At 40.7% G+C, this 21,781-nt stretch overlaps 1 protein-coding gene across 1 annotated transcript in view; it reads right to left on the reverse strand.

Moving 5' to 3' along the window:
- pcp4b (Purkinje cell protein 4b) overlaps nucleotides 1–21,781 on the reverse strand; it is a 41,222-nt gene that overhangs the window by 13,371 nt on the left and 6,070 nt on the right. The window contains exon 2 of the mRNA XM_085429702.1: nucleotides 1,378–1,429. Within this exon, the coding sequence (XP_085285828.1) occupies nucleotides 1,378–1,429 (52 nt within the window). The remainder of the gene's footprint in view (nucleotides 1–1,377; nucleotides 1,430–21,781) is intronic.

The raw sequence follows: 21,781 nt of genomic DNA on the forward strand, positions 1-21,781 counted from the left end.
CTCTCTGTCATCATCTTTCTCTCTCTCTCATAATCTTTCTGATGATGCCTGTTCTCCTCTCTCTGTCATGGCTACTGTTTAGCATTCGTCTATTTCCTGTTTTACTTTGAACTTTCTTTAATGCCTTGTGTTTGTTGTACTTCGTGCTTTGTGATTACATACAAAACTGCTCCACTGTGTACTAGTTACACATTCGCCTAACAAGCAAAAGATCCCCGGGTGGAGACACAAATCCCCTGGGGGTTGCACCAGGAAATGCATCTAGTGTTAAAAATCTGGGAGCAACCGACAGTATCCTTTTACAGAGCAGCTGTTGCTGCACAGAACACGTCACGTCTTCACGAATTTCTATGGTTTGAAAATATAGCTCCAAGTGATTTATTTTTTGTGAGTTCAGGACTTCTGAGTGTGGCATGCCTAATTAAAGCAGTCTCTACTTCATTTAAAAAAAAAAAAAGAAGTTTTTACATGACTAACATATCTGATTTGTGACATACAGGTGTCAGTGTAACAGCGGTGCTGTTGAGTTTTAATGCAGTTTCCCACAAATAAAGTGAATAAGATCCGAAATTCACTGTTTTATCTCATAAAAATAGCGCAGCCTACTTGGTCCCATCTCAATCCGTGATGCGCTGCTGAGTCAGGGCATCAAATCAGCGCCATGATTTAGAGAAGGTGAAAGCTGGGAGGATATTAGTTCTCTCGTTGAAGCCTTTATTTGCTCTGCTGTGATGGGTTTAATGACAGAAAGCTCAACAATAAACATGATTTGTAACGTGCTCGGTGCACAGAGCTGTGCTTTATTTCCCCCAGGACTGAACTCATACAGGCCGTCTGTCTCTGCTCAGGGAGGCAATCATCAGAGAAGTGTGTTTACAGACACTGGTGGTCATCTCACTTTTGTCTCCTGGTTTTTAGGGTGTTTTTTTCCAGCTGAATCAGGATATCAAAGTTGCAAACAAACCTCTTTGTCAAATAATGTAAAGCCATAAAGTATAAGCAATATAAACAAGGTGATCTTCTGTCAAGCAGGGGAAGAGATTATTATATTGTTCTGAATAATAAGGAATAATTTGATAAAAATCACATAATCTCTGACATTTATCAAATGTTCTCCATGTTATATATGATGACATCATTCCCTGAACTCTTGTAAGAACAGATCTGATGGAAAGCCTGAGGTGAATTTGTGTCTTTGTGCATGTCCTTCTCTCCTTGTTGCTGTCCATCTACTGTCATCTGTCTTCTAAAACCATCCTATACTGTAAACTCCAATCTCCTCTCCCCTAAACCAACAGTTTGTTTCCCCTAAAATAAATGTCCAAGTATATTCCAAAGGAAATAACAAACAAACATATCGTTTTGTGACTTTTTTACCTTGTCCTCCAGAAGTCTTATTGTTGCCAGCAGCAGCTCCAGATGTTTGTCTCTGCAATACAAAAAACAAAATGTAAGAGTCAGTGGAGCGCAGATTTCTTCTCATTTTAATCCACCAGACTTTACTCTGACAGCATCCTGTCTTTGTATCCAAAGGGCCTGAGTACGTGCCACTGGTCTGTGCTCTTATTGGTTATTAAGACCCAGTCTCATGATTGCTTCTGACATACTGGAGGCTGCGCTGGCACGCCTTCCCCATGACAGCCAGAGGGGGTCTTAAATGTGGCCACGTGGGCTGGGCAGTGCAGGCCCTGTGGACCAAGGAGCCCGTGACAGTAGAGACAGTTTACAGTAAGACAGGGACTGACACAGTACCCGAGGGGTTGCTCTTTACTATGACTTGTCACCGTGACACTACAGAGGTCACAATAGTAGCAACATGTTTTCTTTTCTCACTATTTATGAGATAATATAAGTATATCTTATACAGCCTCATGCAGCTGGATAAGTACTTAAACCTTAGTTTTAAATAAGGGCTTAAACGACAACTAAATGAGGATGTGTACATTGTAGGTATAGTTTTATTGTATAATAAAGTCCAATTACATTATGTACCTTCATTCTAATACCACATTTCACATCAGTTTATAGTATTAACAAGTCAATAGTATTTTGCACAGGTCCAAAACAACCTGTTTGCTAAATACACTTTAAATAAATAAAATCTAGATGTTACATAATACAGATAGCCACGCTTAGCTGATATAGCATTATCATTATGCCCTTAAACACTAAAGCAGCGACATTTATCTAAATGCCATGTCTCATTATCCAACAGCCATTTATTTGCCACATCATATTAACTCTGTATTCCAAACACACTCGCTTTCCCCCATCAAACTGCAAATAAGCACTAATCTCTAGAGAAATAACACACACACACTCGCACACGCTCAGTTAATGTATGTAATACCCATTTCTGCCAACACAACATGTGATTTTCTCAGCGTGTACATAAAGTGAGCCCAAACACCGGGGAGTTTGAAAAGTTTTGCCTCGTAATGAGATATCAGTCTGCTGGGAAAATAAATGTTCATCTTTTTTTTTAAATATCGGTCATAAAAACAAGTTTATGTAAGAAAAAAACAACTATATAGCTCTTGGTAGTAAAATGCCTTCATTTGTATGTTAAAGTGTTTGGGATCCAGACAGGTACTCTCAGCATTAGAGGCATGAAAAGGGTAAAACATTATAGAAGAGTATAAGAGTGACACTTCATCACAGTGAGCAGATTAGGCAAAGCTATTCTTAGAACCATATTATAGCTTTTAATATGCAGCACAGCAAGGAAGAGAAGGCACATCATCATCATCATAAAGGAACCAAATAAAAGAAGTAAAGACGGATTAAGGAAAGGAAGGGAGGAGGATGGGCTGCAGCGAGGAGCAACATCTCAAGCCTTTTGCTTTTTCCTCTTTTTTTTTGGTGAGTAGCTGAGTGTCAAAAGCCAGCACACATTTTGATCAGTCGTTGTCCAATGAAAAAAACTGTGACATCCTTGTAAAGCTGTGTGCGTTCATATTATTAAAAAAAAACACATCACAAATCTTTTTGTGTCTTTATTTTGAAAAAAAAAAAAAGCATTTAGTTGATACTTTAATGTTGGTGATTAGTCAAGCAAGCAAGATAATTCACTTCCACAGCCTATCAGCAGATGTCTATTTTTAAAAAATATATTTGTATAATTTCTTAAGCTTCAGCTGGTCCAGAATTCAGTTGCTTGTATTGTCACTACAGTCCACTCACCACATCACTCCTGTTCTGCAACAGCTTCAATGGCTCCCACTTAAATTCCACATTAATTTCAAAATGTTTCTTTGGCCATTCAAGCCATCCACAGCCTCGCCCCTCCATGTCTGTCTGACCTTCTCCAGGTTGCCACTTCCCCTCGCACTCTTAGATCTTCTTCCTCCCTCCACTCGTCTCACAAGAATAGGGTTCAGAGCTTTCAGCTGGTCTCCTCCCTGGCTTTTGAACTCATAATCTTTAAATATTAAATATTATAAGATATAAAATATCATTTTGTATTTTTTTTAAATAGCAGGTTAGCTTAACTTCGCTTAAACCCTGGGCACTAAGCCTGTCAGAGAAATAAAGTTTTTCTCTGGAAGCATGAATATGATGTCACTGCACTTTTATTTACTTGTTTAAAAATATATTTTTGTCATTCAATTATTGACACGAAGAGCATTCCCTACAGTGTTCAAAATTAATGGAGCTAAAAGCAGATAGCATCAAATGATCCTCTTGTTTGCTGCTCCACCATATCAGCCCATGCTAATTAATTCAGTATTAGCTATCCCTATCCCCAGGCCTGTGTTTGGGCCCGTCTTGGTGGCCCATTTATCTTCAGAGCCACAACCGAAGGGTTCTGTGGAGAGAGAGCGTGCAAACACTCCTAACTCACTGTCACTTTAATAAAAATCATTATGCACAGAAAGTAGACACCCTGGAGGAAATGCTCACTAGCAAACTTTTAGTTTAAATTTCTGCTGCTAATAACTTTTTTTTGCAGTGCGATTTCCATCTGAAGCCACACACATGGTGCAAGGCTCGAAAGTCCCCCGTGCAATCACTGTGAGTCGATTTGAGCTCAGACATGTGCAGTCGAGTAAGTTTCTTGCAGGAAATCACTGCAGAAATTACAATGTCACTTTAACATCAACAATATGCATTTTCATATTCATAACCAGGGTGTGAGCTGTGATCGTTTCTCCCTTATGTATTGAGGAGGAGGGGATAAAGAGAGGAGAGCAGGATCAATACCTCCCTTTGCAGTTAAGATGTAGTCTACAAACATTGGCACTGGGAAGATAAATGACCTCAATCCACTCTCTGACTGCCTCCTGTGGTCCGGGGGGGGGGACGGACGACGACTGAGACTTTCAGCCTGAAGTGGGAGTGACCAGAAACCAGATCATCCAACATGCATTATAACTGGTAATAGTTCAGAGGAAGATTCTGTCCTGTGATTGGTTAGCCGGTTGTTAGCTAAAGGAAGACTTTTTTTAAAAACCTCAAAAACCATCAACATGCAGACAGTTTGGGCTCTTTCACTCAGTGCAACTCTTATTACTAATACAAGTCAATAAATGCCTCAGAGATCAATGCAGTGATTATATCTTCAGAATGTGTTACAGATTAAATTTTACTTTTACATTACTTCATAGTTCCAGCTTTTTAAATATGCCAGTTTGCTACAATTCCTTTTACCAATTCTGATCATTTAAAAGCTTTGGCTGTATTCCCCAACTGGTTGGGTGAGGTTGCTGGCAGTCGCTGTGACATTGCTAGCAACCCCAATGCGAGCAGGTATGGTGATTGGTTGATGATCAACTGGTAACCTCTGGTTGCTAGGGAAAAGTGTGAATTCCATGACCGGTTGGCAAGTGGTTGCTGGAGGTTGCTGACAGTCCCTAGCTTTGAAAATGTTGTAAACAATGCTGCACAGTAAACCTCCTTGTGACTACTTTTATCACTAGCAGGTTTCCATGGTCACCAGTAGTTTCTGTGTTGTGTGCAACTGTGCAAACATGCAACGTAAAGTGAGGAACATATATTTTTACATTAAAACTTGGTTCTTTGGAAATGTGTTAGTTACAATAAGATACAAAATTTACCCTGAAGATAAAAAAATCTGTTTCCTACTTGCAACATGCTTTTTACAGTCTCACTTTGCAGCCAAGTCGGTATCTTCTATCTGCTAGCCAAAGCAGGTTTTGATGATCTCTTGTGTCACCCAAGAATGCCCCTCTAACAGTGTTTGCGCAAATTAATTGTATTTCTATTTAAATATTAAAGGTAGCCATTTAATATAAACCATCACCAACTACTGGCTGCAGCCACAGAAAACAAAATAAAACATTTATAAATTGACTCCAAACGTTCTGCTTGTACAATGAACCAAAGAGCAAGTCATGTTATATATCAGATAAATGTGTCAAATTAGTGAAGATGAGTAGAAAGCTACTGTCTGTAACAAAGTGGTCGTGCCACTAAAGTAATGTTTCTTTATCCCAATGCAGTTTAAACAGGCAAGTTATGAAAAGAAACTGCTTCACATATAGACATTCAATGAGAGGAAACTACTACAGCTACGAGGCGTTAGCTAGTTTTGGGCAGTTTTCATGGTGGATTTGGACCATTTTAACACATCTTTCTATGGTACTCACCTGCTTTGGAGCAAATTTAATGTACTCGTTCAAAGGACCTCAGCTTTTGCCTCTTTTAGTACTGTGATAACTTTTTATCACTGGAGCTAGCATCTTGGCTGTCTCCAGAGTTTAAGCTAAATACAGCTTGGTAGCAAGTTAGTCGCAAGACTAGCATAAAAGAGGACTGAAGATAAAGTAAAGTACAGAAAATGAAACGGGGCCTTCACTTGCATAGTGCTTATCATCAGGGCTTGACATTATTTACCCATGCTTAGCAGAGTTATTGATATGATATTGAATCGCACTGATTCAATATCATATCGCATCACATCCGCATCCACATTCAATCGCATCCACTCACACACTGAGCACCGGCTCCCCACAGGGCTGTGTGCTGAGCCCCCTCCTGTATTCTCTCTACACCCACGACTGCAGTTCGACCCACAACAACACTCTCATCATAAAGTTTGCTGATGACACCACGGTAGTCGGACTCATCTCAAAGGGAGACGAGGCAGACTACAGCGAAGACGTTCTGAAGCTGGCAGCCTGGTGTTCAGAAAACAACCTGGCACTGAACACTAAGAAAACCAAAGAGCTCATTGTTGACTTCAGGAGACACAGCGCTGACTTGGCCCCCCTTTACATCAACGGGGAGTGTGTGGAGAGGGTCCACACCTTCCGGTTCCTTGGTGTCCTCATCTCTGCTGACATCTCCTGGACAGACAACATCTCAGCGGTCGTCAAGAAGGCCCAACAGCGGCTGCACTTCCTGAGAGTCCTCAGGAAGTACAAGCTGAACTCCAACCTGCTGCTGACCTTCTACTGCTCGTCCATTGAGAGCCTGCTAACCTACTGCATCACGGTATGGTACGCAGCTGCACCAAGGCGGATAGAGTGAGGCTTCAGAGTGTAGTCAAGGCAGCACAAAAGATCATCGGCTGCCCTCTCCCCTCCCTGATGGACATTTATTCCTCCCGCTGCCTCAGCAGAGCAGCAAACATTATCAAGGACAGCTCCCACCCTGGTTTCAATATGTTCAGCCTGCTTCCCTCAGGGAAGCGCTACAGGTGCATCAGCACAAAAACCCACAGACTCAAAAACTGTTTCTTCCCCAAAGCCATAACCACCCTGAACTCACACATGCACCAATAACACAGCACCCCCCCCCCCCCCCCCCCCCCAATTTTTTTTCTTCCTACTTCCTCTATGGACCACCACTGTGCAATACCAATTCTATGTGCAATAACTCAACTGTATATACACAACACTATTTATTAAATATTACTTTTTTTTTTAAACGGCTTGTATATTTGTACATTTTACATATATATATATATATATATATATATATTTTTTTTTTTTTTTTTTCCCTATGTTAATACTGTCCATATGTATATAGCGCTGCAGAACTGTACCCCCCAGCATGTTTACACTGAGCAGGAGATGCTCTGTATCTCATTGTACAACTGTATAGTGACAATAAAAGCATTCTATTCTATTCTAATTTTACTCATCTCTTTTCTATACATATTTTATTATTTTTATTTTAACCTCCTGTAAATTCAGTGGGAAACAATGAGGTGAAGCCACGGTAGCAAAACAGAGAAAGAAAATGGTTTCATTTAGGGAGCATGTATCTGACTGCCTCCTGGGGGATTTAGCTCCTGCTATTTTCACTGCAAGCTTTTAAAAGCTATCCACCTGCTCGGTCAAAGGTTTCCCATTCGGTCATGTCAGATGGGTTTCCATGGTTTAATAGCTGAGGAGTCAAGAAAACATCACGTTACGTATCCTCTTTTCTCAGCTTCTCTCCCTGCATTATTAATCCAATGCTTTCAATGAATTTCAAACGGCGTGCGCTGTGCTTTGATGATGAGGAGAAGCATGAGCGGTGCGAGGGTATGAAATATCCACGCTAACTCAAAACACAACACAGCTGTGCCTTTTGGGAAGAAAAGTCTAATTTAGGGCTGGTCTTTGATGCAGTTCAAACCACAACAAAACACGGATTACTTCAAGTGTGTAAAAAAAAGTGCATACAACACTGCAGGTGATGCTTACCTGTCAACATGTGTTCCTGATTTGTTCTCACTTTTGCATTTGTCTGTCAGGAGAAAGCTGAAGGGAAGTGACTTTTAAAATTCACATTAGAATAAAACAGCTGAGCTCTCTTCCAGTCACCCCTGCAGCGCCAAACAAATATCAGGACCAGATAAGAGCACTGTTTTGTTCTTCCTCGTTACTAATCCCAGTTCAAAGAGAGTAACTGAGTCTCTGCTGCAGCCTTTAGTAATAGCCATGAAATTAGCTGCTTCCTGCATTGGAGCTATTGGAGCTGATATTTCACAATACACTCATGTGGCTCCCAGAAGCTATTGTGGCACCAGTTGACTAGGAGAAAAGAGGACAGTCAGACTGCGTTGCACTCCATCAGTACTCACTGCACACAAAACTAGCCTCAAGCTCATGGGCCTGAGTCTTTCGTGTTTGCTTTTGGAGCTATAATGTTGATGTAAAGTCACAGCTTTATTACAACACGACCATTCGCAGATTTTTTTTTTAATTTATTTGTATCACTAAAGCTGTCCAGCAGGCCTATTAGTAGATAGTAGCATATGAGTCCATTCCATTTATTATAAACTAAGCAAGTCAGTCATTTTTACCTCATTTAGGGTTGTTAAATGGTTACAAATTACATATAACCATTCATATCCTTTACAAAGGGTTTGTTGTTCATGGTCCTTTAAAGCCAGCCGATAGTGCCAACATTTCAAATGACAGCATTTACCATTCATGGCCGTGCTCCAGCAAGAATTTATATAGCAGTTAATCTGTGTTTTCCAACAATTATACAGACAGTTAAATTCAATACAATGTAAGGAAGCAGTGTTAATAAATGTACTAGTCCAGCAACCACCGTGGTGGTGTTTGCAATCTGTCTCTAAGCACACTGGAGATTAAAGCTGAGATGGTAAATTCAAGTTTCAGTGAGAGGTTGTTGCGTCATTTAGTCATCAGCATTAATATTTCACTTTTTCCACAGTTACTGCTGAAATATACGCTGTGTGTTAAAAAATTACTTGTTTATCTTCTAAATTGCTGCAGAGTATGTCTGAGGGTGGTTTTCATAAATCTGGTAGCCACAGTTACAGCACGAAATAACAACTGTGAGGTTTTAAAGGCATCAGTAGAAATCACTGACTCTCTTCTCTTAGATAACACCAGTGCATATGTAAGCGTTGCTTGACTTGAGGAGTTGGAAGCAAAAACTGTGAAGAAGACCTTCTGGCTAATAGTTGCTGATTTATTCTCCCTGTGGAATCATGGACCAACTATTTACCGTTTAGGAAGTGCAGAAATAGTCTGATCTGTGTTTTTTGGGGGTTCTTGGAAGTTTATACTTAAACTGTCCGGTCTATTAGGAGAGTCCCAACAGAGGGCTGTTGTTACATGCCATCCAGTCTTTGTTTAACCTAAACCTGAACTCTGTCAGTGCCCTATTTGCTAACACAAACCTGCCTAACCTATACAGACATGCTTGCGTGCACAGTGGTTGTATGTGACAGTGCACCCTGGTAACAGCAAACAGCTACTACATTGGGGCGCGCAATAAATCGAATTTTAATCTCGATCATCATTTTAACTTCTCACAATTAAATGAATGCGATCAAGCGATATTGAAAATGTGCGTCTGCCAACAGAACTTAATGTAAAGGCAAATTAAGTGCAACCACGTGTCAAGAAAAACTCAGTTGTCCGCAAGAGCAACGGTGAGCTATCCATCCAGTATTTCATTGGACCAAATGTTTTATCCAAATTTCTCCAGTACACATGCTGAGTGCAAAGACTTCACAAAAATGTTGCACATACGTGACAAAAGCCGTTTTCATCTGACACAATTATTTGTCTTTTCTAAAGTGGCCACTGTACGTAAAAGCACATAGGAGAAATAGAGAGTAATCTCACAACCGTGGAGTGTTTTTTTTATGAGTTTTATTTGCAAATGTCATGCAGATACAATGAATGAAGGGAAAGACTTTAATTTGCTTTTCAGAGATGCACTTCGGTCAAGTGACTGAATATCACATTTGTCTGCAATAATGCTTTAATTTTGATTTCTGATTTAATTTTTATTGATGCTGTCTAGCACCAATAGAAACATTTGAATCTCTCCTCTGACACAACCAAATAATTGCAATGAATGTAAACGTCGCCATAATAATGGTGTAATACTAAAGTTACAACAGGTTCTGCGGGGTTTAACAGGTTACAGTTTGGCTACAGTTCAAGAAGCGTCTTGAGGTCATTGTGTTTATAGCAAGAGTTCTTAGCTCAGCACTGAGGTGATGATGAGAAGCTATAACACTCGAGTGCAACGGAGAGAGGAGGAGCCATTAAGGCCGAGCTGCTCTGGAGCTGAGCCAAGTGTAAATTGCAATAACAGCAGCGCTCGATGAGTGAGATTACTGAGGGGGAAAAGGGGGCTATCCTCACGTTGCAGATTACCCTGCACTCGAAAAAAAATCAGTGCACCTGTAGAAAGGATGGAGGAGAACAACAAGAAACTGAATTTCCTGCACTGAGAAACAAACAAGTAGATGAGAAACCAATCAAGCAGAAGAAAACAGTAATTATATGATGATGAGGGAGCTAGAGAGTAAAGAGATACATATTGTGTGTCTCATTAATCATTTACAGACTCAAAGGGACACAAGGTCAGCAAACAATGCTTTGATGTGTGTGTGTATGTGTGCCTTTAGGTGAAGTTGACAAACAAACTATGATTGCAGCGCACCGCATGCAAAGCTGCTGTTTCTGCATTGCAATTTTGTGCCTCCGGGCTTTCAATTACAGTACTGCAAGGAGAAAACATATACGCGTACAGTGCAAACAAGAGTCCCTGCATGCACACGTGCCCCTAAACAGAATAGCAGAAAATCCAGTGCGCGCATACCATAAGCGCATTGCACATCAGAGAAATGTAAATATGTTTTATCTCTGATTGGGCATTCATCTGGGGATGGAGCGGGAAGAGAGCGAGGAGGTTTTTCAGAGAGAATCCTTTAAATCATCCCCCTCCTTTCATTCTGCCGAGAGCGAGCCTTTATTTTCCTCACTCCAAGTCAAAGTCGGTTATCTGCCCTGCAGAATAGGATGCTGGAGGCAAACCGACACTTTGAACCTGACTTTTGTGTGATTTATCATCAAGTCGTCAAACTCCAAGTTTTCAAAGCATTTCTTGTTCAGTGAATGTCAGGATTGCGTCTAAGCAAAAAATACCAAGTCAGTGCTTATGTAGTTAGGTCTACATAAAACAGGTCCACATGAATGGAGTCTTAAAGGAGTGCTTCTACTGCCATCCTGCAGTTAGACACGATCTGAGGAACTAGTGGTTATCTGATGATTAACCTCTATGGGCCAATGTTTCAGCACCTCCAGGGTTGCCAGCAGCGAAGACCTCTAATGTCAAAGTCAGCGGATGGTAGCCAGTGGTTTCGAGACTACATGTTGGCCAATGAGTTCCAATATTATATTAAATATGATGTTATTATTCTGTTATTTTATTGTATTTCTTTTGAAAATTAAACGTGATATAGATAGGAAAGTATAGAGGTGCTTCTCTAATGTCTGAATAAGAAACAGTCAACAAACAGAATAAAACATGGCAGGTCTGAGGGACTGTCCAAGATTAGCAACTTTATTTTACATGAGTGGGCGGTGATTTCATACCTGTTGATCCCTAAACTGGGCAACATCACAACCATCCTGGTTATTGTATTGAATTTTTTCCTCATTTATGGCGTTTTTTGCCCACAGATTCAGCATAAATCTCTGGATGACCAGTTTCAATTGCAAGGTGACTACATGGGTCACCTGCAGGAAGCAACGATCGCAGTTCAGCTCAGAGCGACTGCAGTCACATTCAGACAGATTGGAAGTTTGTTAATAATTGCCGTCTAATTTATAAGCACGGACATTTTTTCAGCTTGTTGCAGAATCCGTCTGCACTGATGAGCACAAGTTGTCTGCAACACGGGTCTTTGCAATAGCAGACTCGACTCACCTGGTTGCTACCTGGTTTTCTATATAAAAGCAAAGTTGCAGAGCACCAATGTCATTCTGCAGTTAGACTGTCATTCTTCGTCATTAATTGTGGAAGAGTTTCTGTCTCAGATCTTTGATGTTCCGTCTGTAATGTAAGTAGTGGAGGTGACTTCTGTTCAATGGGAATTTCTATGTATGTAGATGGCAACACATTTGTAATTATCAACAATTTATCACAGATAGCTGAGGTATTATGACAAACAGATTGCAGGTAATTGCAAATTTGATCACCTAACTGAAAGCCGACTGAAGAGGTTTACACACCAAATGCACTGCAGAAAAAATTCAGAAAAATTCCGCATTTATCAGATTCATACTTGTAACATGTAATGCATATCCGCAATGAAACCATTGTGTTTGCAAACAATTCAGTGAAAAAGATGAAGTTGAAATGAAGAGATGGTCCTGATCTTTCTAAACAAGAAAAAGAAGAAACTGAGGTTCTGGGTTCATCCGATTCTCAGGGAAAGGCAGCAACAGGAGGAATTTCATGGTTTCCTACAAATGTCAGTGTGGCAGTTTGGCGGAGGTGGGAGCACATCTGAGGAGGGGGAGAAGAAGCTGATTGACCCGGAGCAGATTCTAGCTGTGTCTGAGGTGAGACAGTGATAAATTACTACTCCCATATCATTGTACTGATCAGAGCTGTTCATTCACGTTTGAAAAACTGAGATCGACCCAGAAAAATAATTCCTAAATTAAGTGGTCAGTGTAAACAGCTAAAATATTTTTAAAACAAGAATTTGAAGGCAGTGAGCTAAACCCTCAACTCTCTTACTGCTGTTTTACTGCTGCAAAAGTCATGTTGAAGACAACAACTATGAATGGTCACAAACCTGGTCCCTTTTTTTGAAGCAACTGTTTTAAAGCCTACAGTCACAATCATTTTGATCCTGCCGCGATCTCCAACTACTGTTTTCCTACTGTAGCTTTAGAAATAAAAAGCAGATTTAAGCCCTGTCCCCACAAATGAGGGCCAGATACTTCATTGCCCCTCATTTCCTCCACAGTGTGCGAGCACAAGTCTTTATCACTTCCATCTGTTAGCCTGCACAACCGAGCCTTTAAGGAAACAAAAGCGGCAACAAGGATGTGAGGCATCAGCAGGAAGAACGGAAGTGTTAGCGCTGCACTAAAAATAACAAACTCACCATGTCGGTTACATATCTTTTCCACAGGCTTCCCACAGTAACATACAGAGATACGTGCGGGGCTGTAGACGCCTTGTTTCCATGACAGGGACATGTTAATAAAGGCGTAGCGATCTGCATCTGCAGCCTTTACGGCCATGTTCTGTGCTTTTCAGGATGCTGCTGTGCTGTTTCCCTCTCAGTGCTCTAACTTTACTCTCCACCTGCCTCTTCAGCTCTTCAGAAATCAGCGTGTTCATCCTCACTGTGCAGGCAGTGGGAGTGGGTGTCTGCTTGTGCTCTTTACTACAAGTGTTCTGTGTGTGTCTGCGTTTGCGTGCGCTGGATTGTGTGTTACAGACCACTCATCTGTATGAGCTCCATTGGCAGTTACATAAACCATACTGTCATAAGGGCCACAGGGCGTCCTGAAGCATCGCCAAATCAGTGCTGGGTCAATAACTCCTCACTGCAGATTTTTTGGATTTTCTTTCCTTTGTTGGGCGGCCAGTGCACGTCTGGTTGAGAGTGTGGAGGAAGTGGGTGGGTTCTTACTCCTGCAGTGCAGCACCATGAAACATGATTACTGAGTTTCCCTGGATGTTTTTTTCACTTTCTCTAGAAAGACGGGCAGTAGTTTGACCACAGTAATTAGAACATAAAGAGAGGCTTTTATGAGTCAAAGAGAGACATTAAGTGAGCATTAAGGTTGAAATGTGTCTGAGCTGCTACTCTGCATGTGAATGTGGCATTCATGCCAAAGGAAAATGGTATTAATCACTAGTGACAACACAATTACTAGTATAGTTTTCTCTTTTAACTCCGTAAGCTTTCACCGAAATAATGTTTTAAATGGAAGTTTGGCTCAAAACGGGTACATTTTCATTCTTTTGTGCCAGGAAAACAACTCTTATTTTATAAAATTATAAAAATTGCTTTTTTAAAACCTTTCACCGCTGCCAACACATCACTGTTGTGATACAGCTGCCACCAATAAACACTGGCAGATATTAACCAACGCTGTTGCTCAGCTCATATTTGGGTGCATTCGCAATACTGTTAAGCTAAAATGCTCTCAGGGAATACACCTACCTTCAGCCAAAAAAAGGGCTCCTGTTAAATTGCTGAGTGTCGGTGCGGGAACGGCACTGCGATGAAGGAAGGTGCTACTTTTACAAATAACGAGTGGAGTTGGCTTTCCTCCTCAGTGGAGAATTAGTGATACTGTAGGGGGAATCAGCAGGGGAGGAGTACGTGTCACAAACATCAGCTGTTTGAAGGTGACTTGAGATGCCTGGACGTTTGCACAGTCAGCCCGGGGAATCTCAACACGTAGAAACTCAGTCGCACACATATCGTTTCATTAGGCGAGGAGATGATGTCAAACTCCTCGTTCCCCTCTTTTCTCTTCCTCACTACTCCTGACACCGTCTAGCCACCTTTACTTGTGCCTGTCAGTGTGAGAGACACACTTTTAGTTGTTTTGCTTCCTTTGCATTCCTCCGAATTTCGGGCTGAGGAGGGCTTTCGGTAAAATTACGAGCCTAAGCAAAAAAGCAGGCCGGCTGTCACGCAACCAAGGAGCCCTCCCTGGAAAAGCTCAAATCAAACCTCTCACACTGACTCACAAAAGTCTTTTTCTTTTGTTTTGCTTTGCAGCAGTGAAAGTCTGAGCTCTCATAATGCGGTCAACACTAAACAAAGAAGTGCTAATGCCTTTGGGGCGCAGAAAAAAAAAAAAACTACAAATATCCCTGGAATAAAAATCATTTGTTTTCATGGTGTGCTAGTAAAGGGGGAAAAGCTGTTTCCACTGAGAGAAGCAATGAGGGAAGGAACAAGAGGAAAGGAGGGGGAAACGCATTAGAACCCCCTTCAAATTATTTTTTCAAGCTTCCGTCTGTTACACAAATTAATGAGCCTTGAAATTGGCGAGATTACATCTTTCTGTGTTTCTGTCATTAATGTGGGTGTCGCAAGTGTCTGGGGATTGGTTTTCCTCGCATTGGCATTGTACATTGTGCTGCCACAGACTGCACTGACCAAAAGAGCCACAGACTAACCAGCAAGCCAGGAAATAAACGTGAGCGGCTTGAGGGTTCATTCAGTGAGCCTGCTGATTTGACAAAGCTTTGCAGCAAGAGCGAAAACTTGTTTCTATTTTAATGTTTTTAACACAAAACCATCTTTTCACAGAAAGGTCAAGTTGTTCACAGAGCTTAATGAAGCCAGTGGCTGAATATTTCAGTTAATTTACAGGTGTTGCTTCACACTGACTTACACTTTCATGTCTAAATAGTGGCTGTTTTGCTGACCTCCTCTGGTTAGCTAAGCTTAAAGACAGGAAATCTTAACCTCCAATGATCACTCGGAAAACCCGCCCACAAAAACGTTCATTCGTACACCGACCGGTGTTGGCCAAGTTACCTGAAAAAAGTAATTAATAACTAATTATTGATTACTTCTCCAAAAAAAAGTAATTCCATTACTTTACTGATTACTTATTTTCAAAAGTAATTAGTTACTTAGTTACTTTTTAAAAACATGATACACAACCTAAATACGTAATAAAGCAATAGACCTTTCAGCCCAATTCTATTTTTTCTGCATGATCCATCATATAAGATAGAATTTTAAGTTAATTTGTGTTTACACTCATTCTTTCAAATTGATGCAAGTAAAACACAGCAATAAATAAATAAGATCAAAGACTCAGCGGTACTACGTCCTGTCGCACTTAGATCTATTTTCACCTGTTTAATAGGAGTGGGGCGGGTGGAGGTTTGCCCGGTGCTACAGCGGTCATGTCAGCGAGGAGATCCGGGAGTTTCTCTGTGAATTTCACATTCCCGTGGCGGCTTGCTAGGTACATGCTCAGATTTGAAGTTTAATTTTTCGCTGTAGAAAGAAGTTTTCTTCCCACGCAGAGTGTACAGCGGATGCTAATGTTTCTTTCACTTTTTGCGGGCTAAAACTCAAAGTAATGTAAATACGTCCACGCTTTAAACGCTGCATGGTCGTATCTCTCCCACACTCCAGATTATCTTTTGTTGTTCTACACACGTCTGTTGCTGCAAGGGGCGTCACACGCTCGTACGTCATTGTCACGAGACACTCTCACAACCAAAATCACAGTTTAGCAACACAAAAAGATGATAGCTCTGTTTATTTTTATTTATTTTTATTATTATTTCATGAAATCTGAAATCACACTGTAAGATCTTTGTAAACATACTTGCAAACAGACTTTCTTGCCTCATCTATTGTTTTATTAACCAAAATTATATTTACACCTGGAAAGCTTCTGTAGCTTCTTGCATTAACTCAGTTGTGTGGCTCACAGGAATGGTTATTTGTATTTTGAAGCAGATGAGATGAGAATGAGGGAAAAATGAATATTTTGCATCCCGGAAGCTTCTTAGTTAGTTGACCTGTATAGCTGATTCATTAGCATAGCTGGCATAATGTGATAATTGAGGTTTTGGCTTCAGCTTCTTTGTCTGGCTCAGGATCACTGACCATTTTGATCTGATGAGCTAACATCGAAGTAGACCGGCTTGTTTAGAAGCGGGCCAACCAGCTGGCAGGAGCTCTGTTTTTCAGATACAAGGCAAGCGGCCATCATTTGACGGGGGGAGTAACATAAAGAAAGCATGCTACCTAACCAGGCGACCCAGATAGCACCCCAGTCTGCCTTTGTGGGCCAGGCAGCAGGAGAGTATCTTTGCAAATGAAGTGAAAAGAGCAAGGTGTTCAAATTAAGGCTCTAATTATGTGGAATGACGATCTGTCCTCTGCTTGTGCCGTCCCGTCGGACATCGTCAGATAGAGACGGCCCACAGAACAACTTCCTGAAGAAGAACTGGTATTTGATGTGTTAATAATCAGGAATCAACTCATAACCTGGAAACGATTCCACAAACTTCCTTTCTCCTTGTTCAGTGGGTTCCCTAATGTGTATTTCTTAGCAGTAATAACCAAATCAGAACTGTGGATAAAAACAACAAGTGAGGAATTGGAAATAAATTAAATCACTCTTAAATTAATTTTATTTAAAATAATGAAATCATTTTTCTACAGTTATTTTAAGGCTTGTGTCCCACAGTTTTCTGCCACACATGATGCCCATTGAGAATTTGAAAAAAAGAAAAAGTAGGTCAAGGACAGTTGAGGGTGAAACAACGTAAACGGCAAAAGTTTCTTTTCATTCTTTTAGTTCTTGAAGTTTACGTCAGAGAAAGATTAGTCTACTGTCCTACCACGAGAGGCGAAAGTATAGAAACCACCAGCCTACCTACTACCAACCTAAGATCTTGATCAGATAGTAGAGAGTTCAGTCTAAGAAATCTAAAGGTGAGAGGGGTGGATGTGGATTTGATTTTTGAAAGTAGCGGTGTTAAGGGGAGTGTGTCTGTACTCAAAAGGAGCATGGACTGTGTATAAAAGACAGACGTAGCTGCTTTGACATTCGTCATTGGTTACTGAGGTCTTGTTTTAAAGCATGTGGTCATCATCAGCCTGATGCTTTGGAAGCAAATGATGAACAAAGGATGGATCTACTAAGATTGCCCACAGAAGTCTAATTCAGGCTTTAGTCTCTCCTCCTCCAGCTGATCCTTGTTCTGCTCTGCAGCCTTGGTGAGTTCAGTAAAGAAGCACATGAAGCAGAAAATGCAGAAGGTTCTTGTTCAGGTGATCCTACAACTTGCAGCGAAACTCCAGAGCAGAATTAAGATTACTGTCATGAGGTACAATCCAACACAGATGGAGGAGAAGCTCAAGCAGCTGATAAATCTCAAACACTGGCAGTAAGAAAACACAATATAGGAAGGGCCAGAGTTAGCTGGTTAGCAGCAACTGAACTTTCAAAGTAACGCCAAGGGGATTGTCTACTAGTTTATTGATTGTAAACAGCATTGTTGTCTCCGTTTTTATTATTCCCGGTGGGAAAGTGCAGAGGCCAGGAGTTGAACTGTGTCTGCTCAGATGAAAAGTGTTTCAGGCAGATTCGCTCTGAGCAAAGACGGTGACCTGAGGGCCATGAGGAAAAAACAACTTTACTTCTTGCATCCGAGTGATTGTGTGCTATTTGTTTTACCATTTCTGGCTAATGCGAAGAAGGAATGCAGAACCTGCTTTTATATTTTGGCATTGCTATCCAATCACATGAATTTATGCCACCTGATCTGTGTTTCCCCTCAGCTCTGATCACCGCAGACATCCAGTTACTTGTAACGCCAAAGACCCACAATGTAGAAATGAGAACACAAGTCAGGCTCCATATTTGTCCATAATTGAAAGAAAAGAGAATACTGCGATTAGACTTACAGCTTTGTTAAATTAACCACTCCAACTGGAAAGTGTCACCGCCACTGTGTTCATTATAAAACATAGCCCAATGCTTCTGCAGGAAAACATTCAGATCAATTCTGTGGTTTATTAAAGAAACAAATAAGATGTCACACTGATTATTGTTACAAATACATGTGCTCAAAAACATCCCTAGAAAATGAAACCAATAATAATCAGTGTGACATTTAAGCATGGCAAACACACTATTATTATACCAGTGAAGACAGGACACGATCTACAAAGAGGGATTAAAAGAAAAGCCAGCAGAGTATGAACACAGTTCTGTTGCAGCAACTTGTAATTTTATGCACTGCGGCTCGTAATAATTACCGAGAACACAGACACAGGACATTAAGTAGCAAATGCTGATATGAGGACAGTTCAGAGTTTGCTGGATTCATGCATCAAGACTTAGTGTAGCCTTTATTCTTCCTGACAGAGACATTTAATAACAAAACACAAATAACATGACCTCCGTTTAAGAACTAAATGACCCGAATGAAAGAGCTCAACTTGGAACTGCTGAACAAAACAGCAGTTGTTGTAGCAAACTGTAAGTTGTAAGTGCAAACTGAAGAACGTTGAGGGCTACAGTTGTTGCAAAAACATCTAACAGCGTGCACAATCTTATTAAAGAAGTCTTATATGGCTTTACCACCCTGTGGTCCCTGAGGTTTTCCTGCTCTCAAATCTGCAGAGTGTGACGCTTTAATGATTTTGTGGGAGGGAAATTTGCAGCTCTGCTAATTCAGCCCTTCCCAATCCTCACCACTCGTAAGGTGAATGACTAAAATATAGGTGCCCGCACCGTTGCTGATGTTGCTGAAATGTGTGATTTATACGACTGCGGTTAGCACAGAGAGCAGCCATGACTCTGGCCCCTTTTACCCAGCAACGGTGTCTATTAAACCTGCACTTACGTATTTTACGGTTGGCAACCTGTGCTTTCATCTTTCAGTCTGTAGTGTTACCGTATTGAGAGTTAGTTTATTGTTCAGTCATAACGTACAGTGCTTGAACGTTTTTCTGTTTTTCCTCATTTTTATGTGTCATATTTTTCCATCAGTGTCAAAAAGTGGCAATGATGAGTGTTTTTTGTGCGTTTTATGTTTGATCTGACGGCATCTCATGCATCAACCAGGACAGGACAAAACAACTTCTGTAAACCACAGATTTAATAAAGATGTCATTTTAGGTTATTGGTTCCCTTCACATTGTAGCTATTGGCTGTGCAAGATGCAGGGGCCCATCAGTGGTGCATGCACGCAGCTGGTGAATTTATGGCTGCATACTAATCAGACAACAGTCGCACATGCATTACAAAAACTGTTTTCATCCCAGTCGCTTAAGCACCCAGTGTGTAATAGTTTCGCTGCGCATTCGACACCAACCCAAGTGATTAATGACGCTGCAGCTGAGTAAATTGCCATTCATGTCTTCTGTGCTGTTGATAAAGATTGTGCTGGTGATGAAGTGTCTGTTAATAAGACACATGAAGGAAACTAAACCTGATATGAATCAACAAACAGATAATAAATGGGCTGATAGCATTATCTGGCTGATGTGACATGATTTCTAAGTCATTTTAAAAAGAAAGAAGCACTCTTTTATAGTGAACAGAACCCATACTTAGGATACCTTTTGATACCAAATTCTGGAAACGTGATGGTACTTCATGTTGTTTGTTTGTTTTCTTTTCTTTTCTTTTCTGTTCTTTTCTTTTCTTTTTATTATCGTAGGCAGTGCATTGCTGAGGCTGCAGTACTTCCTGAACTGACAAGCTCAGCATACACATACAAATGTTTTTGTCTTATCCTTACATGTTGAAGAAGAAGAAGAGGAAAATGCCCAAAAGCACAGAAAAAAACTACACATGGACAAATGCAACTAGTGCAACTGCCACAATAGTCGTCTCCCAAACATTTATAGAAAAGGTGTGGAAGCAATTTGTTTTGTTATCCTACACTTTAACTTTTTTTTCCCTTTGAGACAGTTGCTATAGCCGTTGTGAGATCAGCTATGTCACATAACTTTAGCCTATTATATAAATACACTTATATCAATCCATCCATTCTCTTCCACTTATTCTTATCAGGGGCTGGATGAGCTGGATGATGAGCTGGATGATGAGCTGGATGAGCATTAGGGCTGCAACCCTCAACAGGTTGCAGCCCTAATGCCGAGAAACAGACAACCATTCGCACTCACATTCATTACCAATGGGAAATTTGCTAATTAACCTAACCCCACAAACTGCATGTCTCTGGGCTGTGGGAGGAAGACGGAGTACCCATGCAGACACAGGGAGAACATGCAAACTTCACACCCCAGCCTTGTTGCTGTGAGGCAACAGTGCTAACCATCGTGCCACTGTGCTACCCAAAATATGCATATAAATATTTACATAAATGCTTAAGCTAATATAATAATTACCTACTTTATACCCCATATTAAAGTCAGCAAACTGTTATATTTAAGTGAAATGATGTGATAATTGCCTTACCATTATATTTTATTAGTAGCCATAGCTGCTAGCTACTAGCTTAGTTAGCTAGCTTAGATAAACTAGTATCTAAGGGGGTGTCCAAATTCATGGGCTGCATCCTCCTGAGGACCCGGCCCACGTAGACCGCGAAGGCTGGGTCCTCAGGAGGATGCAGCCTATGAATTTGGACACCCCTAAAAGCTACCTAGCTTAGCTTTACAGACTGTTAATACGGCTATTGGGTAAATGCTGATAGTTAAATTAATAACATCAACATGTGGTCTGGCCAGGTTAACATTTATGATAACTATTTACTATTTCACTGCTGTTGAAATGGGAGCTTTACTGAACTCTTAAAATTCAGAGCAACTGGTCATGTGATCAGCTGCAAGTGAGGGGAGGGGCTGTGTTTCTGTCTGCAGCACTGCTGGCATTGATACTGTTGCAAGTGAGTATCTAATCCAGTATTAATTTCTAGTATCAGAGCTTTGATTTTCTGGCAACCTTAATCCCTAATGACTGATACACTGGTGGCCTAAAATGGTTACATTACATTTTTTTGTTTAAATCGGGATTTATATTTGAATACTAACAAATAGAAATTTTGACCAGTGAATGAGGAACTGTTACAGGTTATATATTTAGCCAGGTCAATTCAGAAATTTCACTCAAAACCAGAAACAACAATCTAATGAAGATAAACAGATACTTGTTTCAATTGCATTAAAGTGGTGAATCAGCTGACCAGCACCCTAATTCTCTTTAAAGGTGCCATCAGAGTGCTTTGATTGTTGGTACAGATCATCTGTTAAAACTATGACAGGCTAACAGCAATAAATGGCAAATAGGAGACGATTTATTTAATGTCAACACATTTTAGTCCATTTACAACACCAAGCCAATTTATCTGTCTGTTTCACTGGGGTGAAAAACACTTTTTTACACGGGTCCATCTGTCCATTGGACAGTGTATAAAAATATTGCCAACAGCCTTGCAAATCAGACTGAAGCAGATCTATGCAATCCCCAAAAGTCCTCTAATCCAGCAGTACATGCTTCAAAGCTGCTTAATCTCTGATTGTAGGGGCAGACCAGTCCATGTTATAGGTTTACAA

This window comes from Copadichromis virginalis, linkage group LG14 (assembly GCF_057382275.1).
Source record: "Copadichromis virginalis isolate Kocher_CV1m ecotype Utaka linkage group LG14, C_Virginalis_male_GT1.1, whole genome shotgun sequence".
Taxonomy (NCBI): Eukaryota; Metazoa; Chordata; class Actinopteri; order Cichliformes; family Cichlidae; genus Copadichromis; species Copadichromis virginalis.